General features: G+C 27.1%; 3 protein-coding genes and 1 pseudogene across 3 annotated transcripts; 3 read left to right on the top strand and 1 right to left on the bottom strand.

Moving 5' to 3' along the window:
• Window positions 1-6,076: 6,076 nt before the first annotated feature.
• Window positions 6,077-7,909, top strand: LOC124912723 (annotated as a pseudogene).
• Window positions 7,910-9,553: 1,644 nt separating this feature from the next.
• On the bottom strand, window positions 9,554-10,085 carry LOC124918084. The gene has a single exon (XM_047458339.1). The coding sequence runs from the start codon at window positions 10,057-10,059 to the stop codon at window positions 9,628-9,630; it is 432 nt and encodes a 143-aa protein (XP_047314295.1). The 5' UTR covers window positions 10,060-10,085; the 3' UTR covers window positions 9,554-9,627.
• Window positions 10,086-16,045: 5,960 nt separating this feature from the next.
• LOC124920387 (benzaldehyde dehydrogenase, mitochondrial-like) lies at window positions 16,046-18,825 on the top strand. Its single transcript, XM_047460869.1, has 11 exons — window positions 16,046-16,208; window positions 16,326-16,460; window positions 16,550-16,692; window positions 16,779-16,932; window positions 17,013-17,242; window positions 17,363-17,452; window positions 17,525-17,698; window positions 17,785-17,922; window positions 18,010-18,147; window positions 18,271-18,332; window positions 18,424-18,825. The coding sequence occupies exons 1-11, from the start codon at window positions 16,130-16,132 to the stop codon at window positions 18,695-18,697; spliced, it is 1,617 nt and encodes a 538-aa protein (XP_047316825.1). The 5' UTR covers window positions 16,046-16,129; the 3' UTR covers window positions 18,698-18,825.
• A 3,247-nt stretch (window positions 18,826-22,072) lies between these two features.
• Window positions 22,073-24,376, top strand: LOC124920385 (U-box domain-containing protein 19-like). The gene has a single exon (XM_047460866.1). The coding sequence runs from the start codon at window positions 22,091-22,093 to the stop codon at window positions 24,074-24,076; it is 1,986 nt and encodes a 661-aa protein (XP_047316822.1). The 5' UTR covers window positions 22,073-22,090; the 3' UTR covers window positions 24,077-24,376.
• Window positions 24,377-25,823: the final 1,447 nt, after the last annotated feature.

Genomic DNA, 25,823 nt, shown 5'->3' with positions numbered 1-25,823 from the left:
TTTTTATATACTTTTATAATTATTTATTTTATTTTATTTATATTATTTTAAATATAAATAATTTTATTTTATTTACTCTATATTATATTTATTATAAATTCTTTATATTAATCAGAATTTAATTTAATTTATAAATGAAATTTTATATTAAAAAAAGTAAAATAAAATAAAATAAAATAAAAGGTTTGTTATCTTTTATTAATCACTTACCTCTTATTTGTTTTTTATAAAATTAATTTTTGTATTGAATATATATTTTTTAGTTTTTTTATTATAATAATTTATTTTATATAATTATTATATATTTAATTATATTTTTGTTAACTTATATTTTATTTAATAAAAAAATTAAAAAAATTATAATAACTTTAAAATAAATTTATTATTTTTTTATAATTTTTCTCTAATATATTTATTAATTTTAAAAAATATTATTATTATATTTTTTATTTTTATTTTCTAATAATAATATTTATATATAGTTATCTATTTTTATTTAAAAAATGTATTTTATTATTTGTAAATTATATTTTATTTTCTTTATAAATATATTTTATAAAATTTTCATTTAAAATATTCTTATTTTTGAGAAATATTATTACTTTATTTTTTTTTATAATTGAATTTTAAATAATTATTTTAAATCCGATAAATTTATATATTTCTTTCAAAAAAATATTATTATTTTTTAGTTAAATTTAATATTTTTTTTTAAATTATATATTTTTTTTATTAATTTTTATTTTATTTTAATAATTTATTTTTTTTATTAAATAATTTAATATTATAAAATTTGTTTTTTAGTTTCATTTTATTATTAATATATTTTTTTTTAAAAATTTTGTTAAATTATTAAAATAAATAGAATTTTATTTCATATTATTATATTTTTCTTTTTATTTTTATATAAAAACAAAATTATTTATAAAAATAATTACTGTATTTTACATGTTAGGCAAGATCACCCGGATGACGGAGGCGACAACCGCGGCAACTGGAGGCATCCCACGACCGCGCGGCTGGAGGCTATGGCTAGTTTTTCACCTGATAAAAAAATAATATTCATGTATTATATGTAGCAGCTATATAATTTAACATTTATTTATTTTCTAGAATACTATTTTCTCTTATAAATAAATAAATTTATTTAATAATTTAATAAAATATATTTTTATTTATTTTTTAATTTAGTATTATAAAAATTAATTACTATTTAATTATATTTTTTAGTTAACTTATATTTATTTAATAAAAAAAAAAATTATAATAACTTTAAAATAAATTTATTATTTTTTAAAATTTTTCTCTAATATATTTTATTAATTTAAAAAATATTATTATTATATTTTTTTATTTTTTAATAATAATATTTATATTTATTATCTGATTTTATTTTTAAAAAAAATGTATTTTATTATTTATAAATTATAATTTATTTTCTTTATAAATATATTTTATAAAATTTTACTTTTATTTTTAAATTTATTGTTTCATTTAAAAATTAGTTTATATGTTATTTGTTTTTGAATAAATAAATTATATTATATATATATATATATAAATTTATTGTTTTATTTAAAAATTAGTTTATGATATTTTAAATTTATTATTTCATTTTAAGTATATTGATTTTTTTAAATATTTTGTTATATATATATTTAATATATAATTATATGGATTATAAAATAATTAATATAAATTAATTTTAATATATCACAAATTAGTTATTAAAATTATTAATATATATATATATAATTATATATTAAAAATAATTGATAAAAAAATAATCATAAAAATTAATTCATTTTTATTTAAATATATTATTAATAATATCAATAAAATTATTAATACAAATAAAATTATTAATATATTTATAATTATTTATATATTTCTTCCAAAAATTATTATTATTATTTTTTAATATAATTTAATATATATATATATATATATATATATTGAATTATATTTTATTTTATTACTTTTAATTTTTTTTAATAATTTTTTATTATTAAACAATTTAATTTTATAAAATTTAATTTCTATTTATTTTTCACTACTAATTTTTTATTTTTTACCAAATTATATTTATTTATTTTTTATAATAAATAAGTTGTTTTTTTATTTTTATTATATTATTAATATAGTTTGTTTTGTTTTCTAAAATTAAAAAAAAAATTATTTCATATTATTATATAAATTTTAATTTCCTTTTAATTATATATAAATACAAAATTATTTATAAAATTTTAAAATAAAGAATTAAATAATTAAAAAAATATATTAAGTAACTATAACAAATATAATATGAAAACTAAATTTAATATTTATTATTTTTAAAAATATAAAATATTTAAATTATATACATTTTTTAAAATATTTAAATATATTATTAATTTTGTTTTCAATAATTTATGATCTGGTATATAATATGAATATTTATCATATATTCCTTTTTTATTTTTTTTATTTTTTTAAATATTATTAACCTATTTTTTTATTAATAATATTTTAGAGGAGTGATAGAGAGAGGGAATTTGGTAAGGGAATTTGGTGAGGGAATGACTTGGCATCACCTTCATTGTTGAAAAATGTAAAAGTGAGAGGAAAGAGAGAAAAGAGAGAAATTATTTGATTTTTTCAGCGAATAAGATTATGCCAAGTCATTCCCTCACCAAATTCACTCACCAAATTCCCTCACCTAATCATTTCTCTATATTTTAATATAATTTTATTTTTTTAGTGTTTTATTTTTAAAAAATTATATAATATTTTTTTTAATAATTTAATATTTTAAATTTAGTTTTTTAAATACATTTTTAATACTTATATACTCATCCATTTTATTTGTATATTAATTTAAAAATAAATATTTGAAATTTTATATTTTTTATATATTTTTATTATAATTTTTTATATTAAAAATAGATTTTATTATTTTTACTTTTTTTATAATAATTTATTTTTGTATCATTGTTATATATTTTATTTAAAACTTAATGTATTTATTTTTTAAAATTACATTTTATTTAATTAAAAAATATATATATATTAATTTGAAAATGAATTTACTATTTTTTTTTTATTATTATTCTCTAATACTTTTCATTTATTTAAATTTTATTAATTTAATTTTATTATTATTATATTTTTTAAATATTTATTTTATAATAAATATATAATATTTTTTATACATAATAATTTTTTAATATTTCGATTTAATTCTCTGTTTTAAATAAAGAAAACTGTGTTTATTAATTTTAAATTATATTATATTTTCTGTAGAACTATATTTTATAATTTTATAATATTTTTATTTAAATTTATTATTTTATTAAAAAATAATTAATTTAATAATATGTAGTGGAGATTAAGGGTGGAAGAGATTACAAGAAATGGAGAAATTGAGAAAGTGAAAATAACCCGATGAAAAAGGATTCTCATTGTTCAGTCATTATTTATATTGTCTCAATTACAAAATGAATATTAAACTATTATATATAATTTAAATAAGTTCTTAGACTTATATTCGTTATAATGGTGGAATGAAAGTTAATTAATCTAACTAAACAATACCAAAATAACTAAAATAACTAAGATAGTTAATTAACTGCCTTAACAAATATTTTGACAATTAATTAAGTCCTTAACAAATTTACTCAAATCATAACAATTTTGTTAAACAATATTTAGAAATAAAACAACTTATTATTTTATTTCTTCAAACTATTTAAAAAATATATTTCTTTTAAAACAATTATAATTTACATACGAACGCATTTAAATTCACAAACGCATTTACGTAAGACTCACATATACCATCACATCAAAGATATATTCACTCTCAATACGAACGACCATTCTACCATCCCTCATATTTGGACATGCATATAGCATCATATTATTAACATCACTCTCAATTTACACACATACACACATACGAGCATGTCCTAGATTAGTGCGTCATTACTTGGTAGTTAAAAGGTTTGTACCGATCTTATCCTTACTTTTGGTTTTCCCCAATCGAACTCAATTAAATTCACACCCGCATTTACGTAAGACTCGCATATACCATCACATTAAAGATGCATCCACTCTCAATACGAACGACCATTCTATCATCCCTCAAATTTGGACTCACATATATTATCATATTATTAACATCACTCTCAATTCACACCCATACTCACATGCACCATTCACCATTCACTCTAAATACGAGCATGCCCTAGAGTAGTGCGTAATTAATTAGCATTTAGAAGGTTTGTACCGATCTTATCCTTACTTTTGGTCTTCCCTAATTGAACTCAAATTCACACACAAATATATTGAGACTCAAACTCTAGTCTCAAATTTGAAATGTAATCACTTTAACCACTAGACCATTTAAATGATTGTTGAATTTTATTTAAATTTATATATATATATATTTAATCATTGTTAATAGATAAAAGATATAATTAATAAAAGTAAATTAATTAATTATATAAATAATAAATATGTTGAGAAGGTATAAAAGTATTTTTTTTAATAAATTATTTGAATAGTTTAATTAAAGAATAAGATAAAAGTATTTAATTAAGAAAGAGAGAGTGAGTAGGAGAGATAAATATAAAAAAAAAATAATTAAGAAAGAGAGAGTAATATATTTTCTCATAATATCTTGAATTTGGTGTTGAATTTAAAATATAAAATTTTATTAGCCTTGGTTAAATAATTGTACTTATTTTTGTTAGGTTGCATTTGAAATATATATATATATATATATATATATATATATATATATATATATATATATATATATATATATATATATATATATATATATATATATATATATATATATATATATATATATATATATATATATATATATATCATTTTTAATTTTATTTTCAATTAAGTTTATGGGGTCAACACAATTAGATCCAAATATCTATTTATTCACGTATATATCTATTTACTCATTATATATATATATATTAGTTAGAAAGTTAAACTTATATGGTTAAAATGTCTCGCGTTTATCACATTTGAATTAATTTAAAATATAAAGATTTATTAGTTTAATTAGTTAAAGAGTTACTTGTTTTTGTTAGGTTTTAAGTTCGAAACATACATATAACATTTTTTTAACCGTTTTAAGTTTATGGACGAGTCAACCCACAATCCGACTCAAGTATCCATTTATTCTCACATATATATATCTAAATTAACCACAATTTTCGACATGGGAATCCGGATACTTTTGAAATCAAGCATCATTATATATATATATATACATATATATGTGACAACGGATTAAACATGTAACCCGAAAATACACGTAATCATTTAACTAGACGCAGAACTTGTTGTCTAACGGGCTCGAAAGTCGAACCTAGGACCTTAGGGATAGAATATTCATCTCTCGTTGCCGCTAGGCCAGAAGAGGGGATAAAATGGGACAACAGATTAAGTATATAACTCGCAAACACTTAATCATTTAACCAAATATATCATTTAACCAAGTATATAACCCAAGAACTTAGAATGAGAATATTCACCTCTTGTGCCGCTCACTCAACACTATTAATGACAACTGTTGAATTATATTTCAATAAAGTTTAATATATATTTTCATTTTTTTTTATGAATTATTAATTTATAATTTTCTTGAAATCGAAAATTATAAAAATATTATTTTATAGAGTTTTTTTATTTTTTTTACATTGACATAAGTTGGGACCTGTTTAATTTATTATTTTAAAATTTTTATTAATTTATCTAATATTAATTTAAAGTGTTTCTATTGTATTTATTTTATTTTATTTTTGTTTAAAATATAATTTTGTTAAATTATTTCTATCACTATTATATATAATATTTTCTTAATAACTTCTTTTTTATAAAATTGAAAATTGTTTATAAATTGTGCCGTTTAATCATATATTTGTCTCATTCCCATCCTCCTTGTATTGCACCATTTGCCAAATAACAAAACACCCACATGACCATTTCAATTGATTCTGCCGCCTTCTTCCCTCATATTTAATCAATCAATCCATTCTTCTTAATTCATTTCAACTCAAGAACAGAAATGGGCGTCGTCTCCTTCCCAAAGATAATCATTTTCGCAATTCTCATCATCATCTTCAGAGCAAACTCAGAAGAACTCACAACAAAAACGGCATTAATTCAGTTCATGGAGAAACTCTCTCCAGGAAACTTACAAAAACAAGATCCATCATTTGGATGGACAGCCGACACTGATCCATGTACCCACAAATGGAAAGGAATAACCTGCGATTCCAATTCCCAATTCGTTAAAAATATCGTCCTCGAGAAACTCAATCTAACCGGAATCTTCGACGCCGATTCTCTCTGTAACGCCGCCATTTCATCGACCCTTAAAGTTCTAAGCTTGAAGGATAACAATGTCGGAGGAATGGTTCCTGGAGAAATTTCGAATTGTAACCAGTTAACTCATTTATTTCTAAGTAATAATCTCTTTTGGGGAAAACTACCCAATACCCTATCGGAATTGAGCAATTTGAAAAGGTTGGATTTATCGAACAATGCTTTCTCCGGCGAAATCCCCGATATTTCTAGAATCTCCGGTTTGATAACTTTTCTTAGTCAAAATAACATGTTGAATGGTGGAATACCCAATTTCGATTTCTCTAATCTCCAACAGTTTAATGTCTCGAATAACAATCTTACCGGTGTTATACCCGACATGATCGGAGATTTTAAGGTTGATAGTTTTCTGGGTAATCCTCAATTATGCGGGAAACCATTGCCAAACGCCTGCCCGTCGCCGACGCCGACACAAATTCCTCATCCCGACGAAAAACAGAGGAAACAGGGTTATGAAATGGCATTCATTTATTCAGGATATGGAATCATCGGACTGGGTTTAACTTGTTTTCTTGTTTACAAACTAGTACATGGAAAAGAAAAGGAACGGACTTTACCGTTTGAAGATTCGTTGACGTCCGGTGATACTGATACCAGTCAAACAAGATCTTCTTTGATGATTCTTTCGACCCCATTTGTAAACAGGTTGAGTTTCGAAGAATTGCTTAGTTCTCCGGCGGAATTGGTAAGTCGGAGTCTCTATAAGGTCACCGTCGGCGGCGGAGCTCTGTCGTTGGCGGTGAAGAGGATCAAGAATTTGTCAGTTCCGGTTAAGGATGATTTCAAGAAACGGATGGTTAAGATTGATCGAGCTAAACATCCGAATGTGTTACCTGTTGTAGCTTATTATTGCTCTAATCAAGAAAAGCTTTTGGTTTATGAGTTTCAATCAAACGGCAGCCTCTTTAATCTGCTCCTAGGTAATTTTTAAATTAGGGTTTTTTTATGTATGTTTTCAAATGTGACCTCTATTTCAGGATCGAAAAACGGGGAGTTATTTGAATGGGAAAAGAGGTTAGAAGTGGCACATAAAACCGCGGAGGCGTTGTCATTCATGCACGACGAGTTACTTCAAGATGGGATTGGGCATGGAAATGTGAAATCGTCGAACATCCTTTTCAACAAGGACTTGTCTCCTTGTTTGAGCGAGTATGGCATTCGAGCTGAGGACTCGAGCTCGAAGGCCTATGGTGAATTTGAAGAAGATGTTTTCGGGTTTGGTGTGATTCTAGTTGAGTTGGTGAATGGGAAAGTGGTGGAGAGAAATGAGAATAATAATATTAGTGTTGGGTATAATGGTTTAGTTAAGTTGGTGGAATCAATGGTTGAAAAGGAAGAAGTGTTTGATGGTGGATTTGTTGAATCTTCTCAAAGTGTCTCTTCAAAGGTGAGGTTACTTAAATTGGCACTTAATTGTATAAATTTGTCTCCACAAACTAGGCCAACTATGATCCAAGTTTCTTCAATCATAAATTCAATTATTATACAACACCAACAACACAAATCCATGTAAACCCTATCCATTTCGAGCCAAAAAATGTGTATATTTTTGTTTCATTGAATAAAAATAATTTCTTTGGTGATTTTTGAATAAGAGTTATGGTGTAATTTTAATTTTTATATTAATTATGTTGATTAGACAATTTAAGAACTCTAATTAAAATTAAAATTGCAATTCAAATATAATATAATTTAGACAAATGTGATTTTATAATTCTTAATTTCAAGTTTTTTAGTTTGTAATTGTAATTTATATATTTATTTATTTTAAGCAAAAATATCTTATTGTTTATCATTTAGATTAACACATTGAAAGATATTTTATGTTTCTTAATGTAATTAAAAACACTAGACAAATTTCTTAACAATGAGCTATGTTTTGTTAATCAATATGATAATATATATTTAAAATATTATTATTTTCAAACATAAAAATTAAAGCTGAATTCCAATTATATCATTTTTTTTCACATATAAGAATTTAATCAAAATGTCAACTATATGAAAATTAGAATTAAAATTATAATATAAAATGAAACCGAATATAATAAATATCTCAAATTCATTTCCTAATAAAAAAATATTTAATTTAAGCAAATTGCTTTTCCCACCCCTTTCCATATTCCCACTCCCGCTCCACTCTTTAATTAATTCAAAAATGACTTATTTATCCTTATCACCTTTATATATTTATATATTCTTATTTTATTTATTTTACTTATTTTATTTATTTAATTATTAAGTTTTTTTATTAAATATAATTAATTAATTTTTAATATTTTTTTAACTTTATTTATTTAATTAAAAATACAAAATATTATTATTTTTATATTATAATTATTTAAAATATATTAAATATTAAAATGTGTACTAATTTAATAAAATATAAAAATTTAATATTTTATTATATTAATTATATATATATATTAAAATACTTATAAAAATTATTTATTAAATAATAATTAATAATTAGTCTAATCATAATATTTTAATTAATAATATTATATATTAATAATTAGTCAAACATAATATTTTTAATTTTAATTAATAATATTATATATTAATAATTATTCAAACATAATATTAATAATTATTAATATTTTTATAAATAAAATTATTTATTAAATAATAATTAATAATTAATCTAATTATAATATTTTACTTAATAATATTATATTTAATATATTTTAAATAATTATAATATAAAAATAATAATATTTTGTATTTTTAATTAAATAAATAAAGTTAAAAAAATATTAAAAATTAATTAATTAATTATATTTAATAAAAAAAAAACTTAATAATTAAATAAAATAAAATAAATAAAATAAGAAATATAAATATATAAAGGTGGTAAGGATAAATATGTCATTTTAGAGTTAATTAAGGAGTGAGAAAGGGGGTGGGAATATGGGAGGGGTGGGAAAACACCTCCCTTAATTTAATTAAGTTGAATAGTTTTACAAAAATTGTGATTTTTTTTTAAATGTGAACAATAAGAAAGTTAACATCTAACCCAAAAAATAGTATTGATGCAAATGGATTGTTTCAACAAATCTACATTTAAAGTAAATTATCCAAATTCATTTTTTTTTTCTTTTATGTTCACTGTTTACATTTGACCATAAAAAAGAGAGAAAAAAAACATAAAAAACTAAACAATAGAAACCAAAAAAAATGAATAATAAATAAAGAAAAATGATTCCGCCGCCGCGGCCGCCGGCGACACAACTAAACAGATTCCTCCGTCGCCGTCGGCGATTTCTTCAATCCATTGATTAATGCATAACGAGAAGAAAAATTCCGTTGAAATTCAATATCTTCATTCTGACCTAATCCATCTTCAAAATTCAATGCATAACTCAACGGATCATACTGAAATTTCCCACTTTTTCCTCCGCCGCCACCGCCGATGCCGCCGCCGACGCCGCCGCCGACGCCGCGATTAAACCGTCGAATAAATGTCTTCCATTTGGGCCCCGCCACAATCTCCGACCATTCTCGAATCTTCTTCACCGCTTTCACACTACTATCCCACCACAATTTCTCACTATTCTCACCTCTCCCTATTCTCTGCCACCAATTGAATCCAACCGCCGCCGATCTTCTAGAATTACAACAGGGTATTATTAAACAACAAAATCGCCGCCGGTTCAGACCCATTTCTGGTATATCGCCACCGCCGTCTTCCATCGCCGCCGGTTTATGTGAAAGGTTTGAAGTAATTAAGGTTTATATAAATACCACAGAGGAGGAGGAGGAATGGGAACCGGGAAATGCCGGTTTGTGTGGGTGAAAATGTGTAGTGAGGTAACCGACACGTGGCAAATAGGTCAAATGTTAGACAGCTAATAGAACCGTTGGAAGAACAAAAAGTAACGGAAACGTTGAACTGATTAGAGAGGAAATAATGGAAAAAATCATTAAATAATCTTATACCATTTAGTTTACAATCTAGTCCCATAAGTTTTACAATTATCAATTTACTCCAAATATCTAAAACTTGGTTCAATTTAACCCCATTACCTTTTTTTATGTCAAAAAGAATATTGATTAAGAATCATAAAAATCATTATACAAAATATTACTCAATTACAAATATTTATAAATTAAAAAACAAATTATTTTTTTAAATAGAAATGTTAGCTTGAGGTCCTGAGGAATGAGAAATCCAAGACTTATAAAAGTAGAATGTACTAACTAAATTATTATTATTTTTTAAATAAATATTTATAATACTTTTATAAATTATTTTTTATATAATTTATGAAAAAAATTAATTAATTCATAATAAATGTTTATTTATTTGTTAATTACAAAAATAGTAATACTATTTGTGCAAAAGTATAGTTGCCTTCCCATTTGACTAGTATATGGGAAGAGATGATCACATTTTAAGTGAGAATCAAATTTGAGATTTTTTGTTTTACTAAAAAAAAAGTAAAAATTTATAAATAAAAATAAATAAATGAATCCATTATATACCTATATTTCAACAGCCACTTAAACTAATTTAAATGAATCTCTTTTATTAATAATTAAATTATTATTTTTAACTATGGGTTTCGTGTTTCCTATGCGAATAATCTCCTCATTTAACTAGGCACAAAACTTATCGTCTAACAAACTCGAACCCAAAATCTCAAGAGGTTAAGAATATTCATATGTTGTTGCTCTTATACTAGAAGATGAATCTAATTAAACTACTTTAACGTGTTATAAATGGATAAATAAATAATTTTTCACAAAACAAATAAATGGTTCGATATTGAACATGTGTATATTTCAACACAACTTTTCATTTTAACAGCAATCCACAACATTTGTACAATCTGTTTCAAACATAAAATATCATATTTTATGGATGTTTCATCTTTCAAATGTATATCATTGTTTGATTTCTTCCTTATTGGAAAAAATAATGGGGGCAAATATGACAATTTTAAAAAGTTAAAGAGGATATTGAAGTTTGAGGATTGTTTAATATTTTTTTTCCTAATGATAGCTTAAACTATTGGGGGTAAGATGGATGTTTGGTAACGTTAGGAATAAGGAATAATAATAATAATCATAATATGTTGTTGTCACTTGTTAATTATGAGTTTGCTAATCATCAATAGTGGGCCATCCAAACACATATATAAGTTTAATTATTTGAAAGATATAGTTTTTAATCATGGTTGTGATTTGTGAATAAGTCTCACTAAAAATGTCAATTTATTTAGATAACTAAATAGTATTATTTGTTTAAAAGTTTTGTTGAACAATATCTATACTTTGGGTCCACAATAGACCGATTCAACTCATTGATATTCTTAATTTTATAAATATATAATGTAAAAAATTATATATTAGAGTATATTAGTCTTTTTGTTGATTCTCTAATAAAAAAAATAATTATATTTTACACTATAAATCATTAGGCATGTAGTGTAAGTGAAGCCTCCTAACTAAATAAAAAAGATTCGGATGTCAAATTCTTGTTAAATTTTAGTTTCATACCAAACTCAACAACTGCCAGATAAAGAAAATGGATTTTTAAGTTTTTTTATTTATATAAATGATATATATATTAAAAGACATAAAAAAATACTTTAATTACATACAAATACAAAGCATAATGTTACTCAAGAGGTTAACGAGTTAGTATATCTTCGGATTAATTAACTCTTTAACCGACTCCACTGATATTCTAGAACGAATATTAGAAAATGTCATAATAATAACATTATTATTTATACGATTCGGACGACTACGATCATTGAAAATTCTACGATTAATCTCAAACCAAATAATTTATTATAAAATAATTGGGATGGTAAATATATATATATATATATATATATATATATTTCATATGAGTCGCATCAATTCAAACTTCTCATCAACTACCAAAATACTCGGTCATCACCTAGTGAATCTCAGGAATACTGCACAAAAAATTTCAGATATTAGTCACTCATCGACGATGCAAAATAAGTGAGTTGTCGATTCAACCTGCTCGTGACTAATGCTACAATGACTTACAATAATTTAACATTTTTTAAACACATATCATTAGTAAAAAATCTATCGTTAATAGCGCTTCATCCAAACAATGATATCTTAGATCATCGACTCTAAAAAATTTTCTCAACAAAAAAATCAGATGAAATCATTTTGCGAATAAAATGTAATAATGTCCCCCCAATTGATCATGTATTGTTAATGTATAACGTTTTGTTTAAACGGGAACACTTTTTTTTTTAGAATTTGGGGACACTTGTTTACGTTATACCAAAAATAAAACTCTATTATAAAAAATAAAGTTATTATTTTGTAGGAAAAAAAATAATTTTTTGTAAGTTATTTTTGATAACTTTAAGAAAAAATTGGATTCGAAATTGTTTGTAAGTTCCAAATATTACTTAATTTGAAGAGATCATATTTTTGTTCTCGATGACTAGCTGTCTATATTTTCATATCAAAGAACAATTTATAAGAAAAAAAAATACACTCTTCGAAACAGATACCATAAATATAAATATGAACGTCAAAAAAAAAAATCATGAAAACTCACACAAATTTAGCATAAATCTTCCAAAATAGAAGCTTCCCATGAAATGTTGCAGTGTTACATTTAAGTAAAGTGACCAAATTGAGGGATTCTAATATTAATGATGTTGCAAATAGTAGAACAATTGATTTATTTATGATATTTATTTGGTTTTTTTTATATAATTTTGTTTAAAGAAAAAAAAAATTATATGAAATTTTAATTTGTTGAATTATAATATATTTTTATATTTATAATTTATAAAAATAAAATTTAAATATTTTATTAATTAATTAAAAAATTAGATGTAATAAGATGATTTATAGATGATAATCCAACATCAAAAAAGTTATTCATAAAATAGTTGAGAAATAATCAGACAAATTCAAATAAATAGAATTTTTTTAAGTAACTATTTTTATTAAAGGTGTATTTCAAGAAACATTTTTTTAATTATTAACGAAATAAAATAGAAATAATAAAACTGACTGCTCAATAGAACTGGTCCTAAGTAAGCCCAACAATTTTATGGGCTAGAGACACTAATCCTAAGATAGCCCATAAATATACCTATATCCCAAAAAGCCTAAAAACGCCAAAGACAATTTTTTTTTTCTTTATATAAGACTATAAGAGCTCAATCATTTACAGTAAAATAATAATAAAAAAATAAAATAAAAACAATAATGTAATTAGGCGGCGATGGGATTTAAATGTCACTACTATCCAATTCGGTAACAGAAAATCTGGTTTGTTATCAAAGTGGAGTTTTTGTTTTGGACTGATTTTTGAAAATTACTGCATTTTATGTAGTTCCATAAATTTGCATAATTCTAAAATAAAAAAAAATGATTGTATTTTTAGAAACATCCTGAATTCATAATAAAAAAAAATGTTAACAATATTTTGTTAAATCCACTAATAAAGTTTCTCTATAAAAAAAAAATAAGAAACTCTTTGTAACTAGAGAGTTATGAATAATTGGGTAATCTCACTGACATCTTTTAATTGAACTTTTAAACTTAAGATAAAATTAAGTATTCTGTATTGATAGTATTATTTACAACATTATTATTTTGATGTATTTTATATTTGTCTTTTTTTTAAAAATTGATTGGGGGAGTTTGTCACATTGTATTTAATAATTTCTTGGTAATTTAAAATGAAAATTAATGTTATACTTAGAACTAGTTCAATCGGATTATGATTATTTCTATAACCTTGAAGAAAAATAAAATAATGATAAATGATAGTTGATAATTTTGAAAAAATAATAATTAATTTTTGATAAAAATATTTAAAGGGTATTAATATATATAAATAAAATAAAAAATATTATAATATTTTAATTAATAAATTTAATAATATAATAAATAAAAATAAAAATAAAATAACTATTGAATTATTTAAATGATACAAACAAAATATTTCTTTTAATACTGTAATATACTCATATCTATATATATATATATATATATATATATATATATATATATATATATATATATATATATATATATATATATATATATATATATATATATATATATATATATATATATATATATATATATAATGATGATTAATTTTTAAAGTGTCCGGATTGCCGGGTCGAGAACTGTGGTTAATTTGAATATTTATGTGAGAGTAAATGGATACTTGGGTCGGATTGTGGGTTGACCCGCCAATAAACTTAAAACGGTTAAAAATAAATTTAAAAATATTATTTGTAGGTTTCGAACTTGCAACCTAACAAAACAAGTATAACCCTTTAACCAACTAGGCTAACAGCACTTTATATTTAAGATTCAACACCAAATTTGATGAACGCGAGACATTTTAACAATAAATGTTCAAATTTTTAACTAACTAATCTATATATATATAATGATGCTTAATTTTTAAAGTGTCCGGATTGCCGGGTCGAGAGTTGTGGTTAATTTGGATATTTATGTGAGAGTAAATGGATACTTGGGTCAGATTGTGGGTTGATCCGTCCATAAACTTAAAACGGTTAAAAATAAATTTAAAAATGTTATTTGTAGGTTTTGAACTTGCAACCTAATAAAATAAGTACAATCTTTAACCAAACGTGATTGAGATGTGGTTTGTTGAGGGATAATAGACCGGTATCATTTGAAAGTGGTTAAAGAAATATGAATCAAATATTTAATTGACCAAAGTGTGAGGTCACGATGCTAATTATTAATAAATATGAATCAAATATTTGATTGACAGAGTGAAAGTGTAAAGTCACAAAATGAGAGATTCATTCGAAAAAAATATGTAATGAAACATGTGAGAAAATAAGTTGTTTTATCGAAGTGAATAAAATATGAAATGAGAGCCTTATATTTTTTATTTTAATAATTTTAAACATTTAATAAATATTATTATAATTTTTTTAATTTATTTTATTTTTATTCTTATCCGTGTCACTGAAAATTTTCTTAGTATATATATAATAGTATGAATATTAATGTATATATTTGGAATAAGGAGTGATAGAGGGAGGGAATTTAGTGAGGGAATTTGGTGAGGGAATGACGTGGCATCACCTTCATTGGTTGGAAAATGTAAAAATGGGAGGAAAGAGAGAAAAGAGAGAAATTATTTGATTTTTTCAGCGAATAAAATTATGCTACGTCATTCCCTCACCAAATTCCATCACTTAATCATTTTTCATTTGGAATTGGGATAGATGGCCTTCCTACTTTCTCCAATAAAACATTTAATGATAAAGCCAAAAAAAGAAAGAAAAAAAAACACTGAACTTGGACTTTGACGTTTGGACTTTATGTACCAAATAAATGAGGAAAAGTATCCATCTTTTAATCAAATAAAATCATTATTATAATAAGTGGTTTACAGCTTCTTTATTTTTCATCTAATCTGAAAATGGACCCAATTTGATTAATTAAATTAACCCATATAATATAATAAAATCTTTTTAAAAATCTTTTTTTGTTTTTTTTTGGTCATACAAAAAACATGACATTCCTATTCAACCGTCGTGAACTAACAACTAATTAATATTTCACCATTTTCAAATAATCCTTTTTTTGAGATGAGAAAGATCGTTATCAAGCACTTGTTGAGCTAGTGAATTCGTCCAACAAAGTTTTCACTGATAAATCCAAGCTTTCTCTCTCTTTCTCTGCATCATCAACATCTTCTAGCTTGAGGATAAGGCCGGCCATGGCAGCTGCTCGAAGAATCTCGTCTTTGATTTCTCGTTCTCTGTTTGCTTCTCCTGCTTCATTCTCTCCGTCTCTAGGTAACTATTGATTTCCTTCAAAACCCATCAAATATTCATCTATACACGTTTGTTTATGGATTTATTCTTAGATTATCCTCTGTTTGTTCAAAAATTATCGAGAATTTGCTTTCACAGGTAAAGTTGGCAGGCGGGGAGGTTCCGCTAGCAGGTTTAGCACCGCAGTAGCTTTGGACGAACCGATTGTACCTTCGGTTCTAATCAATCACACCAAGCTTCTCATCAACGGCAAATTTGTCGATGCTGCATCTGGTACTTTATGATCCAACTATGTTTGATCTGTACTGAATTTGAATGAGATGTTTGATGAAATTCACTTTATGTTTTGTTCTGGGAATTAGGGAAAACATTTCCAACTTATGACCCTAGGACAGGGGAAGTCATTGCCCAAGTTGCAGAAGGTGAACTAGAAGATGTAAACCGCGCTGTTTCTGCTGCGCGGAAGGCTTTCGATGATGGACCGTGGCCTAGAATGTCTGCTTATGTAATTAGGACTAACTAAAACCAGTTTATATCTTGTCCCACTTCTTAAAACATCATGTTCATTTGTTTTTTTGTGATTTATTTCAGGAGAGATCAAAAATACTTCTGAAATTTGCGGATTTGGTTGAACAGCATATGGATGAAATTGCTGCTCTTGAGTCATGGAACTGTGGAAAGACTTATGATCAATCTTCGAAAGGCGAATTGCCTTTGTTTGTTCGCTTTTTTCGCTATTATGCAGGTCAAATTCAAGCATTGAAGATTATGTTTGTTTGTTTGTTTATCTTGATATTGATTGATCAATTGAATAATGATGTGCAGGATGGGCTGATAAGATTCACGGGTTAACGGTTCCTGCAGACGGGCCATACCATGTTCAGACATTGCACGAACCAATTGGAGTAGCCGGGCAAATAATTCCATGGAATTTCCCTTTAATCATGTTTGCTTGGAAAGTAGGTCCTGCCCTTGCTTGTGGTAACACTATTGTGTTGAAGACGGCTGAACAAACGCCCTTGACTGCCCTCTATGTGGCCAAACTGTTTCATGAGGTATACCCTTAATCCATCAAGTGCCTAATTGATCAGACAATACCTTAGATTGTGTGTTCATGATTTTCTTAATCTCTGCTAACTCTGTTTAAAACAAAAATGGGATTTTCGCGAACTTAGGCAGGGCTTCCGGATGGTGTTCTCAACATTATTTCTGGATTTGGGCCTACAGCAGGTGCAGCACTTGCAAGTCATATGGATGTAGATAAGGTAGCTGATTCTTTTCAAACTATATTCGAAAAATGGAGCATTTTTTTGTACTAAAGCTTTAATTTGTACTAGATTGCTTTCACTGGTTCAACCGATACTGGCAAGACTGTGTTAGAATTGTCTGCGAAAAGCAATCTTAAACCGGTTACTTTAGAGCTCGGAGGGAAGTCTCCATTCATCGTTTGCGAAGATGCTGATGTTGACAAAGCTGTCGAGCTAGCCCATTTTGCCCTTTTCTTTAACCAGGTTTTTTCTCGTGGAAAACTACACATGCAACATTATTATTCCCATGCAAAAAGGTTGTGGTTTTTTTAGTTATGTTTGTTTTACAGGGACAATGTTGTTGCGCTGGTTCTCGTACGTTTGTTCATGAACGCGTGTACGATGAATTCCTCGAGAAAGCAAAAAAACGCGCTATTAATCGTGTAGTAGGCGATCCATTTAAGTTGGGAGTAGAGCAAGGTCCTCAGGTATTATATAATATAATCAATCAACCACTTCTCTTTCAGTTTTATCGAACTTTTCTAACATTTGAAAATGATCTTTCGATGTTTCAGATTGATTCAAAGCAATTTGAGAAAATACTAAAGTACATTAAATCCGGAATCGATAGCAATGCCACCCTCGAGTGTGGAGGAGAACGGTTTGGATCCAAGGGATATTTTATCCAACCTACCGTTTTCTCAAATGTCAAGGTATATAAGCTCATTTGGAAAATAGTTTTTTTCAAATAACTCATTTAGATTCAAAAAGTGTTTCAAAATATTTGATTTTTCTTGTGATTTTGTGAACTTACTGTCGTTATTTACTCGAATTAGGATGATATGTTGATTGCGAAGGATGAAATATTTGGTCCGGTGCAGACTATTTTGAAATACAAGTGAGTTACCATTTCGATACAACTAAAATGGTATGGTATATATGTATATATACTTATGATATATTGATTTTTTTATGTAACAAAAAAACAGGGATTTGGACGATGTGATTAAGAGGGCGAACAACACCCGCTATGGTCTAGCAGCGGGTGTCTTCACGAACAATCTTAACACAGCAAATACGTTGACTCGGGCATTGAAAGCAGGAACAGTTTGGGTTAACTGTTTTGATGTTTTCGACGCTGCAATCCCGTTTGGAGGGTACAAAATGAGTGGAATCGGGAGGGAAAAGGGTATTTATAGTCTCCAAAACTACTTACAAGTGAAGGCGGTTATCACTCCTTTGAATAACGCGGCATGGCTGTGATCGTGTCGTGTGAGTATCGCTTTAAATAAATAAAAAGAATTATATTAAATAACAATGACAAACGCAATAATTAAGCTACATTGTCTTATGTTTCTAATATATGGGTAAACATGTTTTATTTTTGTACTTACAATTTGCAATACTGTCATACTTCAATGTTTTCTTTTGGAGAAACAATAGATATGTAGCTGTTCAATTTTCATTTATAACATTTTAGGTGTGGAACATAAATATTTTTAAAGAATTAAAGATAATTTGATAATTAATATAAATGATATAAACAATAAGAATATATAAATAAAATGTGATGGTAGGTCATTTGAATTAATTGACAAATAACTTTACATAAGAATACATGATAATTAATTTATATTTATATTTTAAACAAGATAATACATGATTTCTAACCTGAATTGTTTTCACACAAAAACAAAAATATCAAAGTATGCACTAGTACCAACCGCAATACTTTGTACTTTTTTTTTTTTTTTTTTAAGTGGTATGAAAGGTGCCCTCAACTTACTTGAAAATGATAGTTCAACAATTTCCTTTATGTATTGTGTTTAGTCCATTTTTATCTAAATCTAATATTAGGAACAATCCAAACCACAATTCAATTGTGAAGCACATTAAATAACTTAAAGTCATACTAATGTAGGTTACCATTTCAAGGTTCAAGGAATAAGATGTCTTGCCCAAAAAATAAATAAAAAAATAAAAATAACTTCTTTTAAGTTACTCTTTTTATTAATTTATTAATTAAATATTAGGAACAAATTTAATCATATTTAAGAGATTTTTAACTTACTTAAGTAATTTAACCGACAAAGTGATTTATAAAATATCAAATGTTTCCTCAATTATTATTTAAAATATCTTAAATGAATGTTGAGAATGATGTCATAATTGTATTTTTACCTATAAAAAATAGAAATATATTTATAAGATAACACTTTAGTTTTCTAATACAATTAGCATTTGTTTATTTGAAATTAATTGTGAAGCTATAATAGTCGTTTGAAATCGTTATAGATTCTGCAATTCTTTTTCAATCAAATTTTCCACTAGAAAATAATAGGAAATATAACTCTATTGTCTCAAACCCGCAAATTTAGTTGCCTCAATTCACGTTTCCCAACACGTATCAATGATTTTCAGCATAACCCAATGAATAGTAATAACTCTCCAAAGACAACTCTAAATACCAGCGTTCTCAAGAGGTGGATATCCCCAGGTCTCCATGAGATCCTGGGTTCGAGCCCGTCAGGCGGCAAGTTCTGCGCCTGGTTAATTGGTTAAGTATGTTTGCGGGCTATGTACTTAACCCGCGGGGATTAGTCGCACTCCATAGGAGTAGCGGAACCCAGCGTTCTCAAAAAAAAAAAAAAAAATACCAGCGACACCCTCACAATATAAAAGAAGATAAAACATTTGCGCATACATGTATCATTATTTAGAATCTCATCGTGGATCGCACTCTACCTTAAAAAAATGATCTTAGTTAGAACCTTAGATTCTCATAATTTCTCTAACCCAACTCTATCGAAAAGAGAATAACATTGTCCAATATTAAACTTATCAATACCCCTCTATTGCATCAAATCCTAGTTTATTAAAGACACTCATTTGTTGACCACTAATAATAACTAATATATTATGATAAGAATTCTATTAAAATATAACCTTCTTTCATATCATATCTAATCTAATACTATGAACAAAATTCTAAAAACGATACATGTCCTTCACGGCAATAAAGTTCATTATAATGTTTATTTTATTTAAATAATTTTTAGAGATCAATAAAAGAATAAATGATAATTAAGTCATCCTAAAATATTATTATTATTTAAATTTGTATTTAATATTATTTACACTTAACAAAATTAACAAAATTATAATGCTTCCCTTCATTTTCTAAACCAAAATGTTATTTATGTCCACTATGAAAAATTTTATAATCTGAGTCCATAAATTTGTAATAAAAACAAACCAGACTATATATAATAGGGTTGACAATTTACCCGACTGACTACGTGAATACACTATTGTTGAGTTCATGTCTTTTAAATTAGGATCGTGGTCGAGTATGGAAAAAGGATAAAGTATATGACTAGATTCGGGTTCGGAGATGGGGAGTGTGCGAAACCGAATTAATAATAAAAATAAAATGTGTAGAATGAATTTGAGAGAGAAAATGAAATATCACCGCATCACTATTTGAAAAAGTGATAAAGGGTAAAAGAAGAGAGAAGACTGAGAAAATTTATTATTTTTTAGCGAATCAAATTGCGCAACATAATTGTCTCTCAAATTCCTTCATCCAAATTTTATCCCCATCATTTCTTTTTTTTATTAAGAATTAACGTGACATTTCAAATAATCTATCATGCCAAACATTATCTTAAATATATCATGTATTTTATTTTATCCACAATTCACTACAACTTTATTTTTTAATATTTAAAAAAAATATATATTTCTCAACTTTATTTTATCTTAAATATATTTATTTTTTATTAAGAATTAGTGTAACATCTCAAATAATCCATCATGACAGACATTATCTTAAATATATCATTTATTTTGTTTTATCCACAGTTCACTACAACTTTATTTTCTAATATTTAAAAAAAAATATATTTCTCCCTTTATTACTTTTTAATTATTAGTCTTCAACATTTTTATAAATAACAAAATACTATTTCCCTCTCATTTCTTCATCTTCATTCTTTAATATTTTTTTCAAACTTCATTATAACATTTTTTTTACACTACAATAGAGTTATTATCTTATTTAATATCTATAACATAAATATGTAAATAATGTTTTCATTTATTTTTTAAACATTTTAATTTTTTTTATTGTTTTATAAAGTTATATATTTCTTATTCTTTAACTTATATAATTTTATAAAAAATTAATCGAGATTGTAAATCAAGTGCCCGACAAATGGAGAATGAAGATATAAAGGATACCCGTCAATTGAAGTCGGATAGTAAAATGATAAACCGGTTCGGATGGTTAATTCATGTCGGTAATTTGCCATCCCTATATATATAATATTAATATTTTTATCTAACTTTTTTTTCTTGCTAAGAAACAAAGACCACACATGTAAGCACTCCATTCAACGGTCGGTTAGATAAGTTCCCGCGTAAACGGGTAAGATATTTATCCATTACGTGTCACAATTACTTCCACGTGTCCTTCAACTACCGGCCCCACAAACCATCAATCAATAAATCTAACTTTCCAGGAAACACCGTCATCTAATACAAAGTCTCCACGTGTCATCACTTCTAGCCACGTGTCACATAACATCTTCTATAAACATCTATAAATTTTATGTCAATCTATCCAATAACCGACAAAGTTTAAATTTACACAAAATGATTCGTGAATTCGACCGTTCAGACCGCCGGTTTCTCACTTTTCCGGCCGTCCATCCCTGCGAAAGCATATCTCCGGCGATTCTACTCAATTCCCTAATATCATCTTCACGTAAACTAATCAAATTCAATTCAAAACTCTTTTCAAGCCAGAAACGAAAAGTCCGTGAAACTCTTCGTCAGATTACAATCCTATCAATCTTCTTCGACGAAATCAGTGCCGGCGCCGGCGCCGGCAATGATTCAATTACCCTATGTCTTTCCGAGCTTCATCATGCATTCCAGAAAGTTCAATTCTTGCTTGACGATTGTTCATTAGAAGGTGCTCGGTTATGGATTTTAATGAAATCCCATTTCGTTTCAACTCAGTTTCGAGTTTTAATCCGATCAATTTCGACTGCTCTTGAAGTTCTTCCGATGGGTTCGATTGGATTATCGAGGGAAGTTATTGAGATTGTTGAATTGGTCGGGAAGCAGGGGAGGAAGGCGAAAATGGAGATGGATCGTGAAGATGAAGTTGTAATGAATCGGGTGATTCTGATATTGAATCAATTTGAGAATAGATTTGAACCTGATATCAGTTTCATCAAATCGGTTTTGGATTATTTGAAAATTCGGACTTGGAAGGATTGCCAGAGTGAAATTAAGTTCTTGGAGAGACTTATTGGAAGTGAATTAGAATGTGAAGTGACTCTGTTGAGTAGTTTGATCGGGTTCATGTCTTATTGCAGGGGAATTGTGTTTGAAACAGGGGAATATGGTGAAAATGGAATAGAGGAACGAGGGCAAATCGAGCTGCCCAATTTCCTTAACACCGAGGATTTCGTCTGCCCAATATCGCTCGAGGTTATGACCGATCCGGTCGTAATCTCCACCGGGCAGACATACGATCGAACCTCGATTGGAAAATGGCTAAAAGCCGGAAACTTGATTTGTCCTAAAACAGGGGAGAAGTTAGTCACTACCGAATTAGTACCTAATTCATCTCTAAAGAAACTCATCCATCAATTCTGCTTCGATAATGGAATCTCCATCGCGAAATCTAGAAACAGAAATCGCGATATAACGCGAACCATCCTCCCGGGCAGCCCTTCTTCGGCTATGGCAATCGAATTTCTAGCCGAGTTTCTCGTTGACAGGCTCTGTTTTGGGACAGACGATCAAAGGAAGAAGGCGGCCTATGAAATTCGATTGCTAGCCAAAACAAACATATTTAACCGGTCGGTTTTGATCAATGCCGGAGCTGTATTTCCGCTCTTACATCTTCTAGGATCCTCTAATCCAATTGCTCAGGAGAATTCAGCAGCCGCGCTTTTGAAGTTATCTAAACATGCTGGCGGGAGGAAGCCAATAATCGAAAACAATGGACTCGAACCAATCACGGAAATTCTAAAACATGGGTTGAAATCAGAAACCAAGCAGATTTCGGCTGCAATTGTGTTTTATCTTGCGTCGGTTAAAGAATATCGGAAATCAATAGGTGGATCGCCGGAGCTTATCTCATCGTTGTTTGAGCTAGTTCGAGGAGGGACATTTTGCATGAAAAAGAATTCGTTGGCGGCTATTTTCGCACTAATTCTACACCCCACAAACCGTGGAAAAGTTCTCGAAATTGGGGCATTGCCTATTTTGTTCGATCTTATAACATCTTCCCATCCGGACGAAATCAAGACCGAAGCTTTAGCCATACTATCGATATTAGCCGAGACAAGTGAAGGGTCGGTAACAATTTTCGAAGGCTCGTGCTTGTCTAGGTTAATCGACACTTTGAATGGACAAACGACGTCAAGATCCGCTAAGGAGTATTGTGTATCCACAATTGTTTCGTTGTGCAAGAATTTGGGGAATGAAGTTATCGGATCAATTTCGAAAAACTCGGTTTTGATGGCTTCTTTATATTCAATGTTGGCGGAGGGGACGGTAAATGGTGGCAAGAAAGCAAGAACATTGATCAAGATTCTTCATAAATTTTGCGAGATGGATTAGCTTGATTGAAAGGTAATAAAGTTATCATTTGTGAATAATGTAAATACTCTTATACTATATGTCCGGTTTGTTTGGAATTCCTTTTTTTCTTAGGAATTTGATGGAGTCGATGTAGTCCCTTTGGCAGGGATGATTCGTCTTAGCAATTCACTCCAAACAAGGCCTTAGATTATTGGTTTAAGTTATATGGGTAGAGAAATAATAATGGGAGATTAGCTATGGTTATTTGGATTAGCTAATTAATTGTATCCCTTTGGTTTTGGTATATTTTGATTTTCATTGTAAGGGATGAATAATTTATAGTATTAATGTTATATATAAGTAGTATATCTTTATATTCAAGATATTCCATTGATTATGAACATCTCATTTTCCATATGTTTGTTTTGACAAATATTCTTTGTTATACTTGAATTTGGTATAAAATAGGTTAAACTCAAATTATCATAGACATATTATATCTATTACAATAGAAATTAACCAGTCATTTCATGGAAATGCGATCTAAACTCTTTAGATGACGCTCTATCTAAAACCCAGACAAAAGCACCTTGAAAAACTCTCATACTCTCTTGAGTTCAGGAAACAACTCTCAAACTCTCATAGATCATTTTAGAGATTGTGAAAATGTTCCACTAAAAATATTGTTTGTAAACTGTAAGTACATTCATGAGTAATTAAACGTGGTTATAAGCAAACTATTAGTTTTATTAGTTTTGTCGCTAAAAAAACTAACAAGTGAAAAATCTAATTTAATTATGCACGGGTTTGTTCGAAAGAGATTTTATAATAGTCTTTCTCACAAAACATTAAATATTTCAATATAATTTAATTTGACCCTAAAAAAATGGAGTTTTTTCAATGTTATTAAACAATTTCAATCTTGTTTTTCTTAATTGGATATTGAACTTGGTGTATTGTCGGGAAATTTGATGAAATAGTCCTTATAAGGACCGCCTGAAATTTTTTTAAAAAATGGTCTTTTTGTCCTGCGAAATGTCTGTATTGTCCCTTGCGCACTCATTTTACCGCTCATTTACGCGAAATACTACTCTCTCACTTTCATCGAAATCGAGTCTTTGAACTCACGCGATTTAGATGAAAGTGAGAGAGAGTGATATTTCACGTCTTTCATCGTGTATATATATATATATATATTTGCCCTAATTAATAAAAAAAACTTTCATTTCACGACTTCGACTCTCTCTCCAACTCTACTCTCAAACCCTACTCTCCTGAAAACCACGACCATGACCACGAGCAGCAGATGACGACGACGACTACGACCACAACCTCTCCGTTTGAAGACCCACTCCCACTACTCTTCGTTCTCAAAATGTGTATGTTTATTTTATGTTATTTAGTGATTATGAACACTAGGTTGATTATAGTATAGTCTAGCTAGGTTGTATTCTTAGTTAGTGATTCGATAACTCCTAAATGGATATATATGAATACTATGTTATATGAACAAAGCCAAATGTGACTCACGCATATTTTGCTCACTCACGCGTATTGTTTCTCAGTCGCGCGAAATACTCACTAAGGAGAGTTTGCTGGTATGTTTCATGGAAATACAATTTGCCAAGAATTGTCCACAAGTTTGCTTCAATGGACCTATTGGATATGGGGCTCATATCCAATTAGATCCATTGCAGCAAACTTCTGGAAAAGTTGTTGCATTGGATTTCCTGAAACTCTATCAGCAAACTCCTCCCCGGTTATGGTTCATGCCATCTTCAAAAAT

This window comes from Impatiens glandulifera, chromosome 1 (assembly GCF_907164915.1).
Source record: "Impatiens glandulifera chromosome 1, dImpGla2.1, whole genome shotgun sequence".
NCBI classification, from domain to species: Eukaryota; Viridiplantae; Streptophyta; class Magnoliopsida; order Ericales; family Balsaminaceae; genus Impatiens; species Impatiens glandulifera.
Note: the sequence above shows the minus strand (reverse complement) of the source record. Positions and strands in the feature narration are given on the sequence as shown.

Bases quoted from the DNA above. Each gene is read 5' to 3' on its own strand.
- LOC124918084 (XM_047458339.1), bottom strand. From the start codon at position 10,059: ATGGGTCTGAACCGGCGGCGATTTTGTTGTTTAATAATACCCTGTTGT.
- LOC124920385 (XM_047460866.1), top strand. From the start codon at position 22,091: ATGATTCGTGAATTCGACCGTTCAGACCGCCGGTTTCTCACTTTTCCG.
- LOC124920387 (XM_047460869.1), top strand. From the start codon at position 16,130: ATGGCAGCTGCTCGAAGAATCTCGTCTTTGATTTCTCGTTCTCTGTTT. The intron at 16,693-16,778 runs GTAATTAGGACT...GATTTATTTCAG, and splicing joins GGCCTAGAATGTCTGCTTAT to GAGAGATCAAAAATACTTCT. The intron at 18,148-18,270 runs GTATATAAGCTC...TACTCGAATTAG, and splicing joins CCGTTTTCTCAAATGTCAAG to GATGATATGTTGATTGCGAA.